General features: G+C 36.1%; 1 protein-coding gene across 3 annotated transcripts; it reads right to left on the bottom strand.

Moving 5' to 3' along the window:
* Window positions 1–1,147: 1,147 nt before the first annotated feature.
* Window positions 1,148–19,671, bottom strand: LOC127439806 (long-chain-fatty-acid--CoA ligase ACSBG2-like). 3 transcript variants are annotated; one of them, XM_051696021.1, is made up of 15 exons: window positions 19,553–19,671; window positions 15,983–16,063; window positions 15,619–15,746; window positions 13,766–14,043; window positions 12,629–12,717; window positions 12,361–12,481; window positions 10,985–11,065; window positions 10,510–10,659; window positions 9,639–9,806; window positions 8,794–8,975; window positions 8,479–8,712; window positions 7,228–7,445; window positions 3,827–3,966; window positions 3,405–3,648; window positions 1,148–2,277 (listed from the first exon to the last, which is right to left on the bottom strand). In XM_051696021.1, the coding sequence occupies exons 2-15, from the start codon at window positions 16,051–16,053 to the stop codon at window positions 2,201–2,203; spliced, it is 2,181 nt and encodes a 726-aa protein (XP_051551981.1). In that variant the 5' UTR covers window positions 16,054–16,063; window positions 19,553–19,671; the 3' UTR covers window positions 1,148–2,200. The 3 variants fall into 3 exon arrangements, with proteins under 3 accessions (XP_051551981.1, XP_051551982.1, XP_051551980.1); XM_051696022.1 differs by lacking the exon at window positions 19,553–19,671 and adding an exon at window positions 18,287–18,368; XM_051696020.1 differs by lacking the exon at window positions 19,553–19,671 and having other exon boundaries at window positions 15,983–16,215.
* Between the last annotated feature and the right edge of the window lie 1,545 nt (window positions 19,672–21,216).

Genomic DNA, 21,216 nt, shown 5'->3' with positions numbered 1-21,216 from the left:
GTTTAGAGGAAAGGAGGAGGCGAGAACCGGCTTGACAACTTAAATAATAATTTATTAAACAAAAACCCAACCAAAAACACACAACTAAAAACACAGCACAGCTGTCTGTAATTCTCTCTCTCTCGAACTGTCGTCCCCGGCCGCCTTTATCCCTCGCGCGCCCCATCAGGCTGATTGGGGACCGGGTGTGTCTCATTCCAACCCGGCCCCGCCCTCCTCGGCTCCACATATATATATATATATATATATATATATATATATATATATATATATATATATATATATATATATAAATAGTCACTTATGAATTTGCGCATATCTGAGTTTTTTTTCTCAGGGTTGAGGGGCGTCCAATTTGTTCCAGTCAGATTATAAACATGAGCGCTCCGAAGAGGTTTTGTTTCTAAGCAAATCTATAATTTCATTATCAGTAATAAATCAATCATTAATGCCAACCTTATATGAAAATGCTGCCTGAGTTTTGCATGCTTCAGAAGACCAAGCACGATCACAGTACATTGCGTGAATGCACACGCAGAGGACCAGTTTTATAGTGTTCCGTGTTATAGTTTTTTGACTATAAAGTTTCCCAAAACTTTTCTCCATTCTGACAAAATGAACTTCTGTCTGAGCTTCCTAATTTTATGATGTAGTTATCTACAAAAAAAATGAAGCATTGTAAAATATATCCGTCTGAAATAAATTTGATATTCATGAGAGGGCACATATACTATAGACAATGCCATTCTAAAATTACCTTGAAAAAGACATGACTTGAGTCAATTTTACTTCAATTCCTTTTCTCTCTCCCTTTCTTGTACATCATTTATAGATTTAATATAACAATAAAATAATATAATAAATATTGTAAGTAGTGATGAAGCATTTTTATAATTACTACTCAAATGTTTATGAAAACTGGATGCGCTGTGCCTTTCATGCCACATCTATTTAATGTAGCAAGTCTTTGAGCTTGTGCTTGTCATATAGCACTCTAAATTACTAGTCGGAATAATATGCTGAATAATAACTATGAATAGGTTGTACATTTTCATTAAAATTCATTGTGCTTTGTATATCTCTTCTGTGATATTCTGTGAGACTTCTGTGTCAGAAATACTCTCAATAATTCAATAAATACTGTTGATGGGCTTCTACAGCTTCACTTAAACCCAGACAAGCTCCATTTATTGTGATATAATCTACTACAAACAAAAATGCAGAATAATCTACTCTCAATGAAACTGAAAAGAGAACAAAAGAACATGGATTTATGGAGGGATGATGTTTCTTGCCAAAGCATGATTGTGTTTCTGGTTCACTTCGAAACTGGTTCAGCAATGCAATTTAAACAATAACAGGGGAGTGGATCTCAAACTATAATGTGCTTTTAGTGTGGTATTTCATCCGAGAGCTGAACACCACCCTTTGTAGTTTCAAAACACAAGCACACTGGTAGATATCAGGAGGTTATCCTCACGATATTCTCCTCCTGGCAGACATTGATAGAAGCAACAAAACACATTTCTGAAAGACATCCAAATACATTCTTTACTTGTGCCGTTCTAATCTATAATTTATTTCATTTATATTTTCCTACATATGCTGACGATCTTACTCTCAAAAATATCCAGGGTGCTGGGTGAAAGACAAAAGTATAACATTTTCTTTGCACATCTGCTTCTTTACAGTTACACTGTAACTGTTTGAAGAGATTGAACAGATCTCACATTAACAGTAATATGCACAGTAATTTAATTAACATTTCGTATATTCTACAGAATATACAGAACAAAAGACCAGTTGTAATAACAGAAAAACTGATCAAGCAGCTACCTCGAGGAGGTAATTGATCAGCAAATTGATTCTGAATTGAAAAATATTGGTATATATTGGTACATAATCAATTACCAAAAAGTGAATAACTGACAACATGAGAAAAATCACGGCTGCATTGAATCAATCTTTTTAGCTGCATATAGTGCCATCGAAAATGGTGGAGTTGATAAAGTTTGACTGAGGACAGATGGCTTTGTAATAGTAAGGCTTACTGTCCAGCAGTCTGTTAGAAGCTTCAAAGTGAGCGGAATCCAGATATATTACTGAGCAGTGGCAAAAGAATGGGATCCAATTGTTGTCACTCATTACTGCTGCAAACAAGTTTAATAAAAAGCACAAAAGTTTCTTCTGGGGATGTCTGTTATTCCCCATAAAACTTGTTGATTTCTTCTTGATACATTTTAGTGACAACAGGCCTCTTGAGCTTCATAGTTGGACCTGACAGAGAAAAAGGAAGCTGTGCTTTTAACCTTAGTCATAAAAGTTTAAGAAGTTGACATTTGTACAATATAAGAAATGGATACAGTCCAATCACAGATCTATGTCTGTCTCTTTACATACCTGACTATTACATGACTGACATGCTGTTATGTGACCAGGAATGCAGTTAGACAGTATATGATAAGGTAAGTATTTGACCCATTTAAACACATGTTTTTGATATTTTGTCTCAAGCTGACAGGTAAAAGTATCTCTGCAGTTTATTCCTATGTAATAGTGCATAGTAAGGATAGCAAAATATATATGCTTATCAACTTTTAAAAGGGAGGAGAAAATGCTTCTCATGTCTTCTCATGATGTCGTCAAATGCTGTGCGTTAGACTGGTAGGCTGGTAAATTGTCATGTTAATAATTTTGCACATTGGTGGGCCTGCAGTTAATGGTAATATTAATACATTTAAATGTGTGATTTTAAGGACATTTTGGTTACTTCTGTACTATAAAAATGTTTGTACTGTGTTGGGTTGCCACTTGATGTCCAAAGTAAACATATGGGTCCTAAACCCAGTTGTAAAACCAGTTGAGCACCAAAGTATTAGATGGACCATGCAACTCTCCAATTGACTCACTTTCTCTCTTTTATATTCCTGTTTAAATATTAAAAAATAAAACTCACCAGGGGCCTGGGTAGCTCAGCGAGTATTGACACTGACTACCACCCCTGGAGTCGCGAGTTTGAATACAGGGCGTGCTGAGTGACTCCAGCCAGGTCTCCTAAGCAACCAAATTGGCCTGGTTGCTAGGGAGGGTAGAGACACATGGGGTAACCTCTTTGTGGTCGCTATAATGTGTGTTTCCTGCTCTCAGTGGGGCGCATGGTGAGTTGTGCGTGGATGCCGTGGAGAATAGCGTGAAGCCTCCACACGTGCTATGTCTATACGGTAACACGCTCAACAAGCCACGTGATAAGATGTGCGGATTGACGTCTCAGACGCGGAGGCACCTGAAATTCATCCTCCGCCACCCGGATTGAGGAGAGTCACTACCCCACCATGAGGACTTAGAGCACACTGGGAATTGGACATTCCAAATTGGAAAAAAAAAAACAAAACAAAAAAACTCACCAAGTTCTCCTCCAGATATGGAGAAGTCCCGTGACAGGATGGTCCACTTCTGGACTCTCTGGGCATTGGATGTTGCTTTAGCATTGACACGCTCCATGCCCTCCTGGATCACTTTGTAAATGGCTGGCTCTTTTTTGTTAATGATTTCTGAAACTTTGCTGGCAATCACACCATGCTGTCGACAAAACTCCACCGCGAGTGAGGTCAGTTCATCTGTGGGCTCTCCATTCTCATCAACATTACACTGACAAGAAAAAAAAAAAAAAAAAAGAGTTCTCTTTAATTTGATTCAAAAGAAAATGACCAACATTCATTTAAACTTTTTTTTACACATAGCAAAGACTGAGTGCAATGGGATACATTTTTAGCTACTAAAAATACTTCACTTTTAATGGGCTCGAGTACTGTAAGTGTAGGCTTACTTTGAGTGTGAGTAGCATGGAGAGGAACTTCTTTTTGTCTCCAACCAACATTGCATTACTGATTATTGACACCTCCTCCTTTACTGCATCCTCAATGGGGACCGGTGGTACATTTTCTCCACCAGCAGTAATGATTAACTCTGCAAAAACAAACTAATTAGGTACATATTTTATACACATATAAACATTTAAAAAAAATTATGCTTTATACTTTCATCTTAAATAATCTCCTGCACACATTTCAGTAGAAACATGGTTGTATTCCCAAGCCAATAAAAGTTCCCTAAAAAGCATTTGAACACTATGCCACACTTAAAATTTTTTTTTGCATTATATAACAAATATCAAAGCCAAGTGGCATTTTTTTTTTTTAAAGAAATATAGCACAAACATATATATATATATATATATATATATATATATATATATACACACACACACACACACACATTTATAGGGATTTTAAAAAAAATACTGTTTTATATTTGGATATATGTGAACACTTTATGGTTTCAGACTTAGTGTCAAGTCAACCTTTATTTATAGAGCACATTTAAAAACAACAGAAGTTGACCCAAACTTTACAATGCTTTAAAGATCAAACAAATAAATATACAATGACAGAGTGATATATATATATATATATATATAAAACGTAATTAAAAAATTATAAATACCTTTAAGTACAGCATCATGTATTTACCCATTTCAACCTATTCAAGGACCTATTCAAAAGCTACAGAACAAAAATACGTTTTCTAAGAAGATTTAAAAATTGCTAATGAAGAAGCTGACCCATAGATTAGGACCTACCACAGAAAAAGCACGATCACCCTTAGATCTGTAGCGACACTGAGGAACCCTCAGAAGAAGTTGATGAGACGACCTGTGCGCTCTAGTGGGGGAGTAAGGGAGGAGAAGATCACTGATATATTGGGGCGCGAGACCAGATAGTGCCTTGTAGACAAAGCAAAATGTAAAAATCGACCCTGAATTTCATGGGAAGCCAGTGTAGAGACACTAAAACAGAGGAAATGTGATCCCTCTTTCTTGAACCTGTTCAAACCCTAGCTGCCACGTTTTGAACTAGGTGTAGGTGGGATAATGCAGTTTGAGGGAGACCATTGTACAATGAAATACAATAGTCTAACCTTGATGTAATAAGTGAGTGGATTACAATTTCCAGGTCTTTATGGAAAAGAAAATGTTTTATTTTAGCGATAGATCTCAGGTGGAAAAAGCTACCCTTGACAACAGCACTGATCTGCTTATTGAAAAGTAACAAGGAGTCTAAAATCACTCCAAGACTCCTCACATGATCTTGTACATTCGACGACAGAGGACCTAACTGGGCAACCAGGCCAGGTAAAGAGGACATGGAGGATCCTAATTTAATCCCAAAATTACATTTAATAGTAAAAAATATTTGCCAGCCAATGTTTAATATCCTTGAAGAAATTTAGGGCATTCTCAAATGAAATATTCTTGTTTACGCTCACAGGGAAATAAAATTGAGAATCATCAGCATAACAGTGATAAGATATGCTGTACTTATTAAAAACACTGTAATTATCCGACGTAGAAGAAAAATTCCCTAAATTTACAGAAAACATCCTTTCCTTTAGATAGGAGGAAAACCACAGGAGGACCATACCCTTGATGCCAACCATACATTCTAGACGATTGAGAAGAATATTATGGTCGATAATGTTGAACGAGGCACTGAGATCTAATAAAACTAAGATGACAGGTGAACCTGAATCCATGGAGAGAAAAATATCGCTAGTGACCTTCAGCAATGCCGATTCGGTGCTGTGCAAGGGTCTGAAACCAGACTGAAATGTGTCTAAAATGTTTAATGAATTTAGATAAGAGTAGAGTTGCAAATAAACAACTCTCACCAAAATCTTGGAAATAAAAGGTAGTTTGGAGATTGGTCTATAATTGTTGTGTATTGCCGGATACAAAAAAGTTTTTTTTTTAAACAAAGGATGTAGAATTGCATGTTTAAAACTACTTGGAACAACTCCACTTGCTAATGAGCTGTTAATTATAGCTGTCACACTGGAACTTACAGTCATGAAAACTTTGTTAAGAAGGTGCAGAAAAAGAATATCCAGCTTGTAACTGGAACACTTCATCTTAGAAACTACATCTGCTAACTGTTCTAACGTAACTGGTTGAAAGTGAATCAGGGAGCTGGGCGGGGAAGGAATTAGTGGTTGATCAAATTGTGAAAGTACAATAGCACCTTTATCTGCTCGATTTTGTGAGAAAAGAAGTTTAAAAATGTCTCACAGGTCTCCTGAATGGCGTCCAGAAAAGCATTTCTAGTAGGGTTTAAAACAGTATAGATTGTATTAAACAATACTTTGGGGGGGGCCTGGGTAGCTCAGCGAGTATTGACACTGACAACCACCCCTGGAGTCACGAGTTCGAATCCAGGGTGTGCTGAGTGACTCCAGCCAGGCCTAAGCAACCAAAGTAGCCCAGTTGCTAGGGAGGGTAGAGTCACATGGGGTAACCTCCTTGTGGTCGCAATTAGGGGTTCTCGCTCTCAGTGGGGCACGTGGTAAGTTGTGCGTGGATCGCGAAGAGTAGCATGAGCCTCCACATGCTGGGAGTCTCTGCGGTGTCATGCACAGCGAGCCACGTGATAAGATGCACGGATTGACTGTCTCAGAAGCAGAGGCAACTGAGACTTGTCCTCCGCCACCCAGATTGAGGTGAGTAACCGCGCCACCCCAAGGACCTACTAAGTAGTGGGAATTGGGCATTCCAAATTGGGAGAAAAAAAAAAAACAATACTTAGGGTCGATTTGCATTATCAGAGATTACTTTAGAGAAAAACTTAGCTTTCGCTTCCTTTACTGCTCTTTGATAGTGTGTTAAACACACCTTTAAAATGTCAAAAGAGACCTGAAGCTTGTCTTTTTTTCCACTTGCGCTCTGCTTTTCTACACTCTTGTCTGAGAGTGCGGAACATGGATATAGTTTGTGATGAACTACACCTGTAGTTACTCTGCTAGGACACCTATGTGAACTTGAGGGAACTGATTTCAGGCATCCACAAAAAAATCACCATGAGATCAGTGCAAAAAAAAAAATAATAATAATATATATATATATTTACACACACACTAATATACTAAAATCTACTAATATAAATATACTATACTTGTTCTGAGAAAAGGTCTAGCATAATTTGTTTGCAGATACCACATGGTTTGATAATTTTTTATGTAATGTAATGACATCCAAACATTTTTAAGTGTGACTCAGTTGTCCAAATACATGAAGGGGCCAATGTATATAGTAGTATTTGTTAGTATTTATAGCAATCTCTACCCTAAATGTAAAATTTTGGAATTGCCCAAATTGCAAATTATGTGCATTTCTACCTTTTATCCTGCCAGTGATGTACAGGAAGTCATTTTTGTCATGTTTTCCCAGGTCTCCTGAGTGTAGCCAACCGTCTGCATCCAGTGCCTCTTCAGTCTTGTCTGCCATGTTCAGGTATCCCATGAACACATGCCGTCCCCAGACACAGACCTCACCATTCCCATCATTATCCTCCTTGTCTAGCTTGGTTTTGCAGCCTGTCATCACCTTACCACAGCTGGAGGAGTCCAAATCATAAATGTGACAATATAGTAGGCACAAGAAAATTTATATAAAAGAGCTCTACAATGGATACAACATTATTTCCAGTGCAGTGTCAGAAACATACTTTTTTTTATTAAGTGGCAATATTTGCCCCCTAGAATAGCTTTTTCTCCAGTGCATTTTTACCTTTATGGGGTCATTTCTTTTCTAGCTATATTAAAACACACAGTGTGCCATCTATGTGCCATTCATGTCAAATGTTTGAATTTGAACAACTAACTGAAATAAATTCTCAATATGAACAATTAAGGCTTTTGCCTATTAAATGAAATAAACAAATACAAATTTGAGCTGTAAATAATAAAACACAATAAACGCAACACTAGAGAAATGTAAAAAGAATAGCTATAATTCTCTCATCATTTACTCACTCACAAGATATTTTCATTGACGCAGGATGAGTTTATATCCATACAATGCAAGTCAATGGGGACCAAAACTTTCAAGCTCCAAAAATGACATAAAGGCAGCATAAAGGCAAGGTTCTGAAGTGATACATTTGGTTTTGGTTGAGAAACAGACCAAAGTGTAACACCTTATTCACTATAAATCTTACCAGACATGGATTAAACCACTTGAATTGTATGGATTACCTTTATGCTTTATGCCTATTTGGCAGTCAAGAGGCACTTATATCCTTTATGTGCTTTTAGGAGCTTGAAAGTTTGGACCTCATTGACTTGCATTGTATGGATATAAATGTATCATAAAACTATGATAATATCTTTGTTTTTGTTCCACAGAAGATGGAAAGTCATATGAGTTTGAGACAGCATAATGGTGATTAAATGATGAGAGAATGATCATTTTTGGGAGAACTATCTCTTCAAATAATTGTCAGGCCCATATGTCAGATGAACGAATTAAACATTTCCGGGTAAATTTTGCCCCGAGCTCTGTTTAATTGTTTATTCTGTTACAGAGTGGGAGAGATATAGAGAAGCTTTGTTTAATATTTAACAGATATGTCACATCATGATTCTGACCTCATAATGCGATAGTCTTCAGCCCAGGAGATGGTGTGGGGTCCAGTGCTCTCACTCATCCCATACAGCTCAAAGATGGGTATATAAAGGCTCATGAAGTACTCTAGTGTGTCTTTGGTGATTGGAGCTGCACCAGTGTAGCAAGTCTTACAGCGGTCAAGACCCAGAGCTTTTCGCACATTTTTGAAAACCAGGTTATTTGCCAACATGAAGCCCCAAGGCACTGAGGAATCACTGTACAAAGATAAAATGAGCTTTGTGTCCCTCTCAGAAGATATGATATATAAGTAAATCTATGATTCTTTTAAAACGCACCCATCCATGGCATTATAGCTTGCTTGAAGTCCTATACCCTTGGCCCAATCGGCGATGCTTTTCTTCATGACGGATGATTTTGCACCAGCGGCTTTCATCGCTTCTTGCATTTTTTCCCATACTCTGGGAACTCCCAAGAAGCTTGTGGGACGCACCTCTCTCAGAGTGTTGGCCAGAGAGCCCTGCAGTAAACAAGACACTCCATTTTAATAACATATAGGATGAATCACTTCAGTTGTAACATTCCTCATTTGTAAATAGTTTTGCTAAACAAATAAATGTAAATCTAGAAAAAATGATATAGTTATTCCTTTAAGTTTTAAATTGTGAACAGTACACTAGTGAAAGGATTGGGTACAGCTACTGATTCTTTATGATAACAATTTTGCACAATTGGTATAATAATAAATTAATCAAAATAACGAAATTGGCTCACAGGAAAGTAGGTGGTATATTTTAACATTTTAGAAGAATGTTATTTGTGATTTATTATTTATTAAAACCAGAAGCCTTCGACTGTGACTTTATATCCACTCTGTTGTGGTGTCCGAAATAATTTTGCATGCTTGTGTAACAGTAGCCAGCTGGTACGGGATAGCTGTGCAGTGTGTAAAGCTCACTCTCCTGGCCTTAAGAGAGACACTAGTGACTGAGGCTAGAGGCCATGGCTTTTCTAGCCTCCTTGCTAGCATGTCCGACTCCCATGCCAGGGATCGCTGGTTCGAATCCCGCTCGGGGTGGGACGAGTAGGACCGGTGACACTTAAAACTGACCTTAAGTAAACAAAGCCTTTAAGCATTCTATATATTGAGAACACACAAAACAGTACAAGAAAGGATTTTAACCTTCAGTGCATCTGGTTCTGCAAAACTGGTTATGCCGGCAAACCTCATGCATATCCACATGTCGTTGACCTGGGCTGCCACGTGACTCAGGGGCAAATAGCTCACCAATTGCTCCTCACCCATCTTCAGCCTGGTCATGATGCCTGCTGCATTGGCTGTCCATGTGATCTGGACAGAGGAGGGTTGAAATTCAGTTCAAGATCAGTAGATTCATGTGGAAATTCAGGGACAGCACTGGTTTTATACCTTTTTCAAAGGTGCCGTTTTTAAAATCAGCTGTTCTGGAACTGCCATATAATTAGACACGCCCCTTCTTTCCAAAGCCCCGTCCTCCAAATGCCGTCATACCATTGTGAACCACGGGCACATTTTAGTTTGTTATTTACAAAGCCTAGGGCTGTCACAGAGACAGGTGTGCTTTTTCAAGATGCTTATTTCATTGAAATATGTCAGGCAATAGGGACTTTTTTTGCATGCCATTCCATAAAACAAAAAATGCGTTTATAAAACAGTGTTCGAAGTTGTCAAATGACTATAAACCCTCATCTGTTGCTTGGCAACCACAAACTCCTACAGTTAGTAAAGTAAACGATAGTACTTAGTGGAAGATTTGTTTTCTGGTTAGTATAAATTATAAATGTAACTGTTAATTGAACACTGGTGTCTATTATCATATTGCTGTCGCCACCTTTTAAAAAAGCAGAAGGCATTTGAGTCTGTGTCTAAGAACACTCATTAACTGTTGTAAAATCACTATAATGCATGGCCTCTGGCAACTTATTGCTTTAACAGCACCTTTAATTACCTGCTATAATTGTGGCATTAAATTGGGCATTGCAATAAGTGGTGTGATACTACAAGTGGTACTCACATTGTCGTGGCTGAGCATGACCCCTTTGGGATTTCCTGTGGTCCCTGATGTGTAGATGAGTGTGCAGCACTCATTGGCCTTTTGACTGTTGATCACCGCGTCCAATTTGGCTTCAGGGACCTCCTCTCCAAGCTTCATGAATTCTGCCCACTAAGAGAATACAGAAGCTTAGACATTAAATTCAAATCAGCATACTGTTTGATTCTTTGATGAGCAAACATGTGCTGGAAATGTGTTCCTTGTTTGCATTCATTTTCCTTGACTGACTTTTTGTAAACAAAACAAAACACACCAGTACTCCAAGTACAGTCTGTACACTCTGATACATCCTAAGCAAAATAGGGGTGGGGGGCCAGTTGGGTTCCGGGGCCCCTAGTGGTTTGGGGGCACTTAGATGCCAATAATACCTAGAAACGGACGTGTAATTGGCACTCAAGAGGCACTTAGACTGTTGTATTATTTGGGACAATCTTACCGTATATACATTTGGTAACTTCTGCTCCAGTTCACCTTTGTACTGAACAATAGCTTTCAAATGTGGTAGTTGATATCTGACCTGTGTGGACAGTGAAAGTTAATTATTATTTTATTATTAGATTAATGTATAAGTAACTTTTAGACTTTATTTGAAAACTTTAAGCTAGATTTATAATCAACAGGTCATCGTGTTCCATTGCGCAGGAAAAGCTGTGGTATGTTACATTTGCTGTTTACCCAGACAAGAATGTTTTTTCATAATAGCGATCAAATCTGAAAGATCCCACTGTGATTTAGAAACTATTTTTGTCAAGTCAAGTCAGGTCACATTTTTTTCTATAGCACATTTAAAAACAACAACTGTTGAGCAAAGTGCTGTACAATAGAATGAATCAAAATGAAATCATTCAGTAATTGTTTTAGCTTGTTTTTTTTTTAACGCCATCCCAACTTCTATGGCCATATTCATGGCAAAATCCAAGTTAAAATATAAAATAATAAAACAATTAAAACCATAAATTGTTTAAGATCCATTTTTAATATAAACTCGAAAACTGATTCTGGACTGACTTTTAATCTTTTAATCGGAATTTAATCTTTACATATGGGACGATCCCATATTTTATGGGATGGGTGAGAACCCTTGGTAATAAGGAATTTTTGTGTGTGCCATTCAATAAAGAAATTGCTTTTATACACCAGAAAACAGATAGTTCCAAATCTAAATTCTGACTGGATGAGCCGTATGAGAAGACATAAATGACTGTAAACCCACACCTGTGGCCGCACAATCTATATGAATGTGCCAAGCTGCTACGTTGCTTGGAAACCACAAACTCCTACAGTTAGGATAGTGAACTATAATAGCCTACTTAAAAACAATTAAAGTAAATCTATTTTCTCAGAGGACTAGAATTACCATAGTCCAGTAAAATTAGTTTTAGCTGTTTTTAGCTAATTAGTAACACTTCACAGGTGGTGCACTGGAAAAAGTATTAAACTATTTACTTTAACCCCGCTGTTTTTTTAACTCAAGATAAGATGGGTCTAATAATGATCTAATTAACTTAGTTTGCTAATAAATGTCTAGAAAAAAGTAAATGAATATTTTCACAGTTCCATCAAAGCAGCTGACCTCCTTTCAAGAAACATCTAAATACAAAAACTCTTCCGTGAGAGCTTGACTCTGTTAATCCTCTTACTATTAAATTAAAGGTGTGTGTCACATACTGTACATCTCTGTTCATGTTCATACTTTTCTGAGCAATTTCTAGAATGAATCACTTTTGTTTGTGTAAGTCGCTTTGGATAGAAGCATTGACCTGCTAAATGACAAAATGTGATTGTAAATAAAACGGATAATTTTTTAACTACCTGGAGGATTTTGATCAGTTGTTTGTGGTTTTCGACCACCAGAACATTAGCTTGACAGTTATCCGCAACATACTGGCAGGCTTCTGGAGTGTTTGTTGTATAGATTCCTGTTGCAAGTCCCCTGTGATAAAACAAGAGATCTCTTTAAATAACTACAGAATCAGATCCTGAATCAGATCCCATAATAAGTTACTTAGGCTTTTTCCTCATTATTTAACTGCAGGATGAAGCTTCAACAGATCCAAACTGATTAATTTTCAGTCAGTACCCTGCCAGAATACATCCAACATCTGCAATAAACCATTCAGGAGAATTGAAGCCCAGAATGCCAACACCATGAAATCGCTCCAGGCCAAGCTAGATTAAACACAGAGAATAAATGCACAATGAATGAATGTACAAGACAATTCATCTCGGAGACTGATGTACAGTGCTGACATAACAACGACACTAGCATTGTAAAAGCTTTGAATTGTTAATACTTTAAGCTAATACTTTGATTATTCCAATAGCACAAAGAAATTATTTAGGGATGGAGAATGTTTTTTAGAAATCATTCAAAAGAAATGTCAACATAAATATATGCATATGCAAAATAAATGTCATGGATATACAGTACTGGGCAAAAGTCTTAGGCACTTGTGAAAAATGTTGCATAGTGAGGATGTCTTCAAAAATAATGACATAAATAGTTTTCATTTATCACTTTATGTCATACAAAGTCCAGTAAACATAAAAAAGATAAATCAATATTCGGTGTGACCACCTTTGCCTTTAAAACAGCACTAGTTCTCCTAGGTACAGCTGGACACAGTTTTTCTTGGTTGTTGGCAGATAGGATGTTCCAAGAATTCACCACAGTTCTTCTATCTATTTAGGCTGTCTCAATTGCTTCTGTCTCTTTATGTAATCTCAGACTGACATGATGTTCAGTGGGGGGCTCTGTGGGGGCCATGACATCTGTTGCAGGGCTCCCTGTTCTTCTATTCTAATCATTTCTATTTGCAAAAGTAATGTTTGGGAGTCTAACATTTATATTTCCTATTGACACTAAAGCTGAAGATATAAATAACCATCTTAAGACAAATGCTTTTGTGAAACATCTTAAGTGCCTAAAACTTTTGCACAGTACTGTATATAAGTGCACGGAAGGTGAATAATAAAAAATAAAATAAAAAAAACATACAAAAAACATTTAGAATAGTTTACATTTAAACATAAAAAAGAGAGCTTGTGCAAACATTATTTACACCAAAGTGTATTCTGAGCATGAACTAATCATCAACAAAGTATCAAATTACCATGCCTTTCATTCACATTGTAAATGAAGCGTCAAACAAACATTTGAAATTACTCAATAAAATGAAGTTAATTAAAAGGCGAAGAGTTAGATGTCAATTCATACCTTCAAAAAGCTTTTAGCTGCAGCTCTGGAATGTTGATAGTATTCTTTGTAGGTCAAGGTGAACCACATTCCATCTTTCTTGGCCTGTAGGGCAGGCCAGTCTCCGCACTTCTCCACCGTAGCTTGGAACATCTGATGGACTGTCATGGGAGGTTCTGAGCCCAATCCCAATGCTTCCATCCTCAGTTTCACAGCCTTGTCTCTGGCTGTGCTCCACAGCTCTTGGGCTGGAGCAAGATGCACATCTCCAACCTCTAATGGTATTGACGATTCATCTCCTTTATGATCAGGACAGCAAGGACAAAACACAGGAGACATGATTGTGCTTTAAAAGTGCTTCCAAAAGTCATCAAATTTATGATTGAAGTTTTTGCATGCTGCCTATACAACAGCAGATCACTTCATCGTAGCACCTGCCCTCACTTTTGCCTGTCTGGTCACACACTAGTGAAAAACTGAGGAGCTAGCTGCTTAATAACAGCTCAGGTTACTGATAGCACATCTTTCCCCAACCAATCAGGTTTCACATGTGTAACTGGTTTAAGGGGAAAAAATATTTCAGTTGTTATCTATGTTGTAAGTTAACAGCATGATCAGCAAAATGGTTTACATTTTTTACATGCATTTTCTCTCAAACTTACACTTTCTTAAATGAATTTGAGAAAGCTTTTACAAGAATTCATATTAGCCAACACAATTTAGTTCAATTAAGTCAAATCAATGTACTATAGTAGTTTCAGTTCTATTTCATTAGGTTTGTCAAACTTAATTTGATAATGTTTAATTTAGTATTTTTTTTTTTTATGTTGGTCCATAAGAAATGTATTAATCATTAGTATCTGACAGGTGAGGTAAGCAAATGTAAGGACAGTGAAACTGTTGCACTGTCAATTTGATAGTACCTGCTTATGGAGCTAAGCAGCACTCAAGTCAAACATCACTTGAATGTAAATGTCCATCCTCAACCTGAGCAAAAGCGCTAATCTTCACCACAATAGTAACCCACAAAATTCCAGCCAAACATTTATTTACCAATATAACAGAACATTAAACATTAACAAATCTCCTCCTATTCTCATCTTGTTCAAAAATGCATAAAATAACACTTAATTTCAACATTTGTTCATCCCATGCAAAGCATGCAGAAAAATGTAAATCCCCTGCCCAGTTTCATCAATGTTACCAAAAGTATTCATGTTGTCCAAACTCAAATGGATTAAGTTACCTTCAATTTTACAAATGTAATTGTATAGAACACAATGAAATCTAGTTGTGATAAAAAGTTATAGAATTGTTGCTTTAGTTCATTTAAGTAAGTAAACTGAACAACCAGCAATTTAAAAAAAAATTTTTGTAATATGACAAATGCATTGCTATATCATTTCTACAATACACTGACCTAATTCTTAGGTTAAAAAAAAAAGAAAAAAAAAAAAAAGAAAAGAAATAATTTAAAAGGTTCCAGTCAAAAAGCAGATAATTTACACACAACAATTTAAAAAACTAATTGTGATCTTTAATTTAGGAAGTGGGTAGTTCGAGGCATTAAGTAGTTATGGACAATAACCTATACACTTTAAGAAAAGAATGTTGCTTATACATTTTTATACTTACTGTATGTTTATATGTATTCTTGTGTAATTTTAAATTTTTGATCTATGTTCTATCTCTGGAGCTTGCAATTGCTAAATTCATTGCTTACAATTACTTCTGCATGCGTTATCTTTGTGCATTTGATAAATCTTGACTTGACTTGGAAAATAACTCAGAATTTATGTAAAATAGTTTGATTTTTAATGTGCATACATTTCGTGAGCTTGCTAAACAGGAACACAACTGCATGTGAAGACTACCTGTGTTGCTCTGCATTACAGAGGCTGAGCAATTTCCATTCAGTTGAACTTTACAGTCGTGGAGTGGTACAGTGTGAGATTCTTCAGTGTGGTTAAGAGCAGCTTTTTCAGGGGAGACTTTCACAGAACTACCAAAAAAAATAAATAAAAATAAAATAAAAAAAATAAATAAAAAAGGGGTGGGGGGGGGAGAGAGAGAGAGAGAGATAGTATAGGCCTGTTAGTTTGTCAGTCCAACAATCAGCAACAAACAGGTGACAATAAAAAGCACATTTATAGTAAACAGTAACAGTGAGTATTTAGCTACTAATATATTGAAAGATGACAGAGATGACATAGATTTTGGTTGCTAAGTTCTACATACCCTTCAGTAAGTTTTCCAAAGACAGGAATTTCCTTGGAATCACCAGGTGGTATACAGCCATTGGCAGACATTGTCTGGAGTCTTAAAACAACAGCAAAATGAAATAGTGTATTTACAAAACACCAAAAACCAGGGCTCATACAATCAATAAATACAATAACTTAATTTAAAATACACAATTACAAAGATCTCTTATACTCATTCAAAACTGAGAAAGGCTCTCCGATTTAACCCAAGTGGTTTAAATGTGATTTATCCTTTATATGTACCCCAGCTCTTGCAAAATATTAAGTAAAATGTGCCAACAGATAGAGCACCAGATGATGAAAGCCATAGGCAGAACAAAGAATCAGAGAGTCAAACATTTCATCTACATTTCACAATGCAATTAAAGTATTAAGCTGAACTGTCTAAATATGCATACTTTCACATTTAGAATTAGAGGCATATATGTGAAATATATCATATAGGCTATAATGTAATTTTTTCTGATTTCTTAATGTTGGGTATTATAATTGTCTGCGTTTGTGAAGTTTATAAAAGTATGCCATCTAGAGTATTTCTGATGTAATTGTCAATATATTTGCCATTTAGGTTGAACAGTGTAGGCATCACATTTTTATGAGAGCATCCTTTATATATTATATACACACATACTGGGCTATTAGAATGAGCAACTTCAGATACTCATTCTATAAAACGTATAGCAATACGAAATAAATACCATTCTCTTGTATTGCCTTTAAAATGCAATAAAACTGCCTTCAGTTTAATTAAAGGCAATGAGTAAATAAAAAAATAAAAATCAAATAATAAGTTTAATCAATGATCTTTGGGTTAATGCTTCAATCAGAAGTTTGTGACTTGACTTTGCTACCGATTGCAAAAGGACAAAGTTCATGATCATTACAACATGGACATCACATCATGATTTGTGTCCTGCTGAACTTGTCCACAGATTTAGACATCTAACTGCCATAAGAGTCAATTCATTACAGTCTAGAGGGGATATATAGGCCTATGGTATATAATTAATTTGATGTTCTTAAGGAACGTGATTGACCTAATCTTTAATGGATAAAGAGTGTCAGGAGATGTCAGGTTGAAAAGTCTTTCATTTACATGGGCCACTTTTCTCTAAATACCGGCACATTTGTTTTACTGCAGCAAGGCTTAATACATGATAATTAATTTGTATTATTATTATTTCCTTTGCATCATAATAAAAGGAAAATGGACCTGTTATGCTTGCTTAGAGAATAGCCTATATCATATTCATATGCAGCACCTTTTACATGAAATGTAAAAGCAAAAAGGCAGTGAGCCAGCAGGTGAAGAGTGAAGCTAAATAATACATTAATTTCCGTCAGACTTCTAAATAACGTTTTTATGCTATCATTAAAAAAAAAAAAAAAAAAAAAAAAAGCATATATACTACAAATTTGTGATTAATTTTGACTGTCATTGTGTTGGTTCATGGAAAATTTCCTTCAAATTTAATATTCTTACATATTTACATTTATTTATCCACATTCAGTTGAAGTCAGAGGTTCAAAAGTTTGGGGTCACTTGCCTGAAATGTTTCTCATGATCTTAAAAATCTTCTGATCTGAAGGCGTATGCTTAAATGTTTGAAATTAGTTTTGTAGACAAAAATATAATTGTGCCAACATATTTATTTAATTACAAAACTAAAATTTTATAAAAAATAAAAATAAAAATAAATAAAATAAAAGTTATTGAAATGGATGACTTGGACCAAATAATAAAGAAAAGCAGCCACTAAGTGCCCAATATAGATGGGAACTCCTTCAATACTGTTTAAAAAGCATCCCAGGGTGATACCTCAAGAAGTTGTTTGAGAAAATGTCAAGAGTACATGTCTGCACATTCTAGGCAAAGGGTGACTACTTTGAAGATGCTAAAATATAACACAGTTCTGATTTATTTTGGATTTTGTTTAGTCACAACATAATTCCCATAGTTCCATTTAGTGTTATTCCATAGTTTTGATGACTTTACTATTATTTTAAAATGTGAAAAAAAAAAAAATAAAAAAAAATAAAGAATGAGTAAGTGACCCTAAACTTTTGAACGGTAGTGTACACTAAGTTAACTGTGCCTTTTAGCAGCTTGGGAAATTCCAGAAAATTATATCAAGCCTTTAGACAATAAGACAATTAGCTTCTGATAGGGGGTGTACTGAATTGGAGGTGCACCTGTGGATGTATTTTAAGGCCTATCTTCAAACTCAGTGCCTCTTTACTTGACATCATGGGAAAATCAAAAGAAATCAGCCAATACCTCAGAAAAATAACTGAGGACCACCACAAGTCTGGTTCATCCTTGGGAGCAATTTACAAACACCTGAAGGTACCACGTTCATCTGTACAAACAATAGTACACAAGTATAAACACATTGGACCACACAGGCATTGGACCACACAGGCATCATACCACTCAGGAACGAGACACATTCTGTCTCCTAGATATGAATGTAGTGCAAATCAATCCCAGAACAACAGCAAAGGACCTTGTGAAGATCTGGAGGAAACAGGTAGACAAGTATCTATATCCACAGTAAAACAAGTCCTATATCGACATAACATGAAAGGCTGCTCAGCAAGGAAGAAGCCACTGCTCCAAAATCGCCATCAAAAAGCCAGACTACAGTTTGCAAGTGCACATGGGGACAAAGATCTTACTTTTCCTCTGGTCTGATGAAACAAAAATTTTACTATTTGGCCACAATGTCCATCGTTATGTTTGAAGGAAAAAGGGTGAGGTTTGCAAGTCTAAGAACACAATCCCAACCATGAAGCATGGGGGTGGCAGCATCATGTTGAGGGGGTGCTTTGCTGCAGGAGGGACTGGTGCACTTCACAAAATAGATGGCATCATGAGGAAGGAAAATTATGTGGATATATTGAAGTAACATCTCAAGACATCAGCCAGGAGGTTAAAGCTCGGTCGCAAATGGGTCTTCCTAATGGAAAATGACCCCAAGCATACCTCCAAAGTTGTGGCAAAATGGCTTAAGGACAACAAAGTCAAGGTATTGGAGTGGACATCACAAAGCCCTGACCTCAGTCCAATAGAAAATTTGTGGGCAGAACTGAAAAAGCGTGTGCGAGCAAGGAGGCCTACAAACCTGACTCAGATACACCAGTTCTGTCTGGAGGAATGGGAAAAATTCCAGCAACTTATTGTGAGAAGCTTGTGGAAGGCTACCCAAAACGTTTGACCCAAGTTAAACAATTTAAAGGCAATGCTACCAAATACTAACAGTGTATATGTAAACTTCTGACCCACTGGGAATGTGATGAAAGAAATAAAAGATGAAATAAATCATTCTCTCTACTATTATTCTGACATTTCACATTCTTAAAATAAAGAAGTGATCCTAACTGAGCTAAGATAGGGAATATTTTCTACGATTAAATGACAGGAATTGAGAAAAACTGAGTTTAAATGTATTTGGCTAAGGTGCATGTAAACTTGTAAACCATATTGTATATTATGGTACTAATCTTAACTAAAAGAATGACATAAGAAAAATTGTCTACTTACATGCTCACACTGGATTTTTCCCGTCAGTCTTTGTTTTGTTGAATTGTGTTGTTTCGGAGCAGAAGCTGAATGCAACACAAATTTGCCTTACGCACAATACATCTGTATATTTCTCCACATGTGCAGTGAATACTTTCAAGAGGAACTGCACTACAACGGAAACCTCTGGACCCACAGACTTATGTCAGGTGACTTGTGGAGCGAGTGATAAAACAGGTGTTTTTACGCTGGTGAGATCTGCATTGAATTCTGAATTTAAAGGCCTGATTGAATTCACCATTGCAGCACAAAATATATTGGCCTTTCAAAAAGTCAAGAAATAGCTTGTCAAGAAAATACGTGTAGCCTACATTTAATTTGATATACACCAAATGGACAAACGTTTCTGTAATTTTGTTATTAGTCTGTAATAAAGCATTACACTTAGCCTATACTGTCTTATAAACATTCTTATAAACTTGCATGCCTGTGCCACAGACTTTAATGCGGAACTTGAAAATAGAAAACACGATACTTTGGAAATATCATAGCTATTGCATATCATGCAAATATTATCAGGGCTAATATTTCAGTAGTATTTACATTCTAAAATAGGTTCCTCTTCAAGTTGCATTTCAAGGCATTGTGCCTCTTGCAATACAGCAGCTTTTATTGTTAATGCATTAATGTCTTCGGTATTGCTTTTGGTATTGTAAGCTATTTTATAAGGATGACAAATCAATTCAGAAATATGTTTACTCATTTGCACATTGTTCATTTTGATTTCCTTTTGTGGGGTGTTTTACAAGTCCTAAGGCTACAAAGTTACAAGATACTTGTAAGCAACAGATAGCATAAAAGTGTCAAGAGATTATCATTCCATAAAGTGACAGAAATAAGATAAACCAACATTCAATAATGATAAAGTATGGACATTTAACATTTCTTATCCATCAACTACAAATACATAACATTTCCCTGATAAATTGATGAATGAATATCATATATTTTACTACTGTACCATGGCTGAACATGATTGATGTAATTGTTCATGACTGAACTCTGCAAATCTCATGTCCCATTTTGTTAAATTGTGATGAAATTAACAAGGTTTCAATTCAGAAAATTATTAAACGATCAAGTAGTTTGTTTAAAATATTAGGATATTCCTGTATTGCAAACATACAGTATTGAGAGAGCTGATGCCTGCACTGTCCTGACAAACCTGACGTTTCAGCAACAGGGTGAAAGTCCAGTTACTATATACACATTTAAGAGTGACACATAGAAACCTCTTATACTGGCCATCCGGTCACTTGATCACACCACCAGTCACAGTGAAACATATCTACTGACTGACATCAGCTGAGGTCAAATCTGTAATGAAAAGAGGTGTTTTGTTACCTTATATGTAACTATATAGTCAGTGTGCAATCAATTTAAAAATAAAATTAAAAAGTGCCATCATAAAAGATGAGGCCTTGTCCAACAAACTCTGAGGCATATAAGATAACAAAACACCTCTTTTCATTACAGATTTTACTTTTAACTGCTTGCAATATTATGATCCCTAAAAAAATTTAGTCAGCAGCCAAGCTCCCATCTGCCCTGCCCTTTAAATAAACAGTCATAATTTGGATAATATAGGTATGTGTTTTAATTCACCATCATGCACCTCCTTTAAC

The sequence above is a fragment of the Myxocyprinus asiaticus genome, chromosome 4, assembly GCF_019703515.2.
Source record: "Myxocyprinus asiaticus isolate MX2 ecotype Aquarium Trade chromosome 4, UBuf_Myxa_2, whole genome shotgun sequence".
NCBI classification, from domain to species: Eukaryota; Metazoa; Chordata; class Actinopteri; order Cypriniformes; family Catostomidae; genus Myxocyprinus; species Myxocyprinus asiaticus.
The sequence above is the reverse complement of the archived record's forward strand: the minus strand, read 5'-3'. Positions and strand labels throughout refer to the sequence as shown.

Bases quoted from the DNA above. Each gene is read 5' to 3' on its own strand.
- LOC127439806 (XM_051696020.1), bottom strand. From the start codon at position 16,122: ATGAGCCCTGGTTTTTGGTGTTTTGTAAATACACTATTTCATTTTGCT. The intron at 3,967-7,227 runs GTAGAAATGCAC...TTGTTTTTGCAG, and splicing joins CATCACTGGCAGGATAAAAG to AGTTAATCATTACTGCTGGT. The intron at 2,278-3,404 runs GTGAGTTTTTTT...TTTCTCTGTCAG, and splicing joins CATATCTGGAGGAGAACTTG to GTCCAACTATGAAGCTCAAG.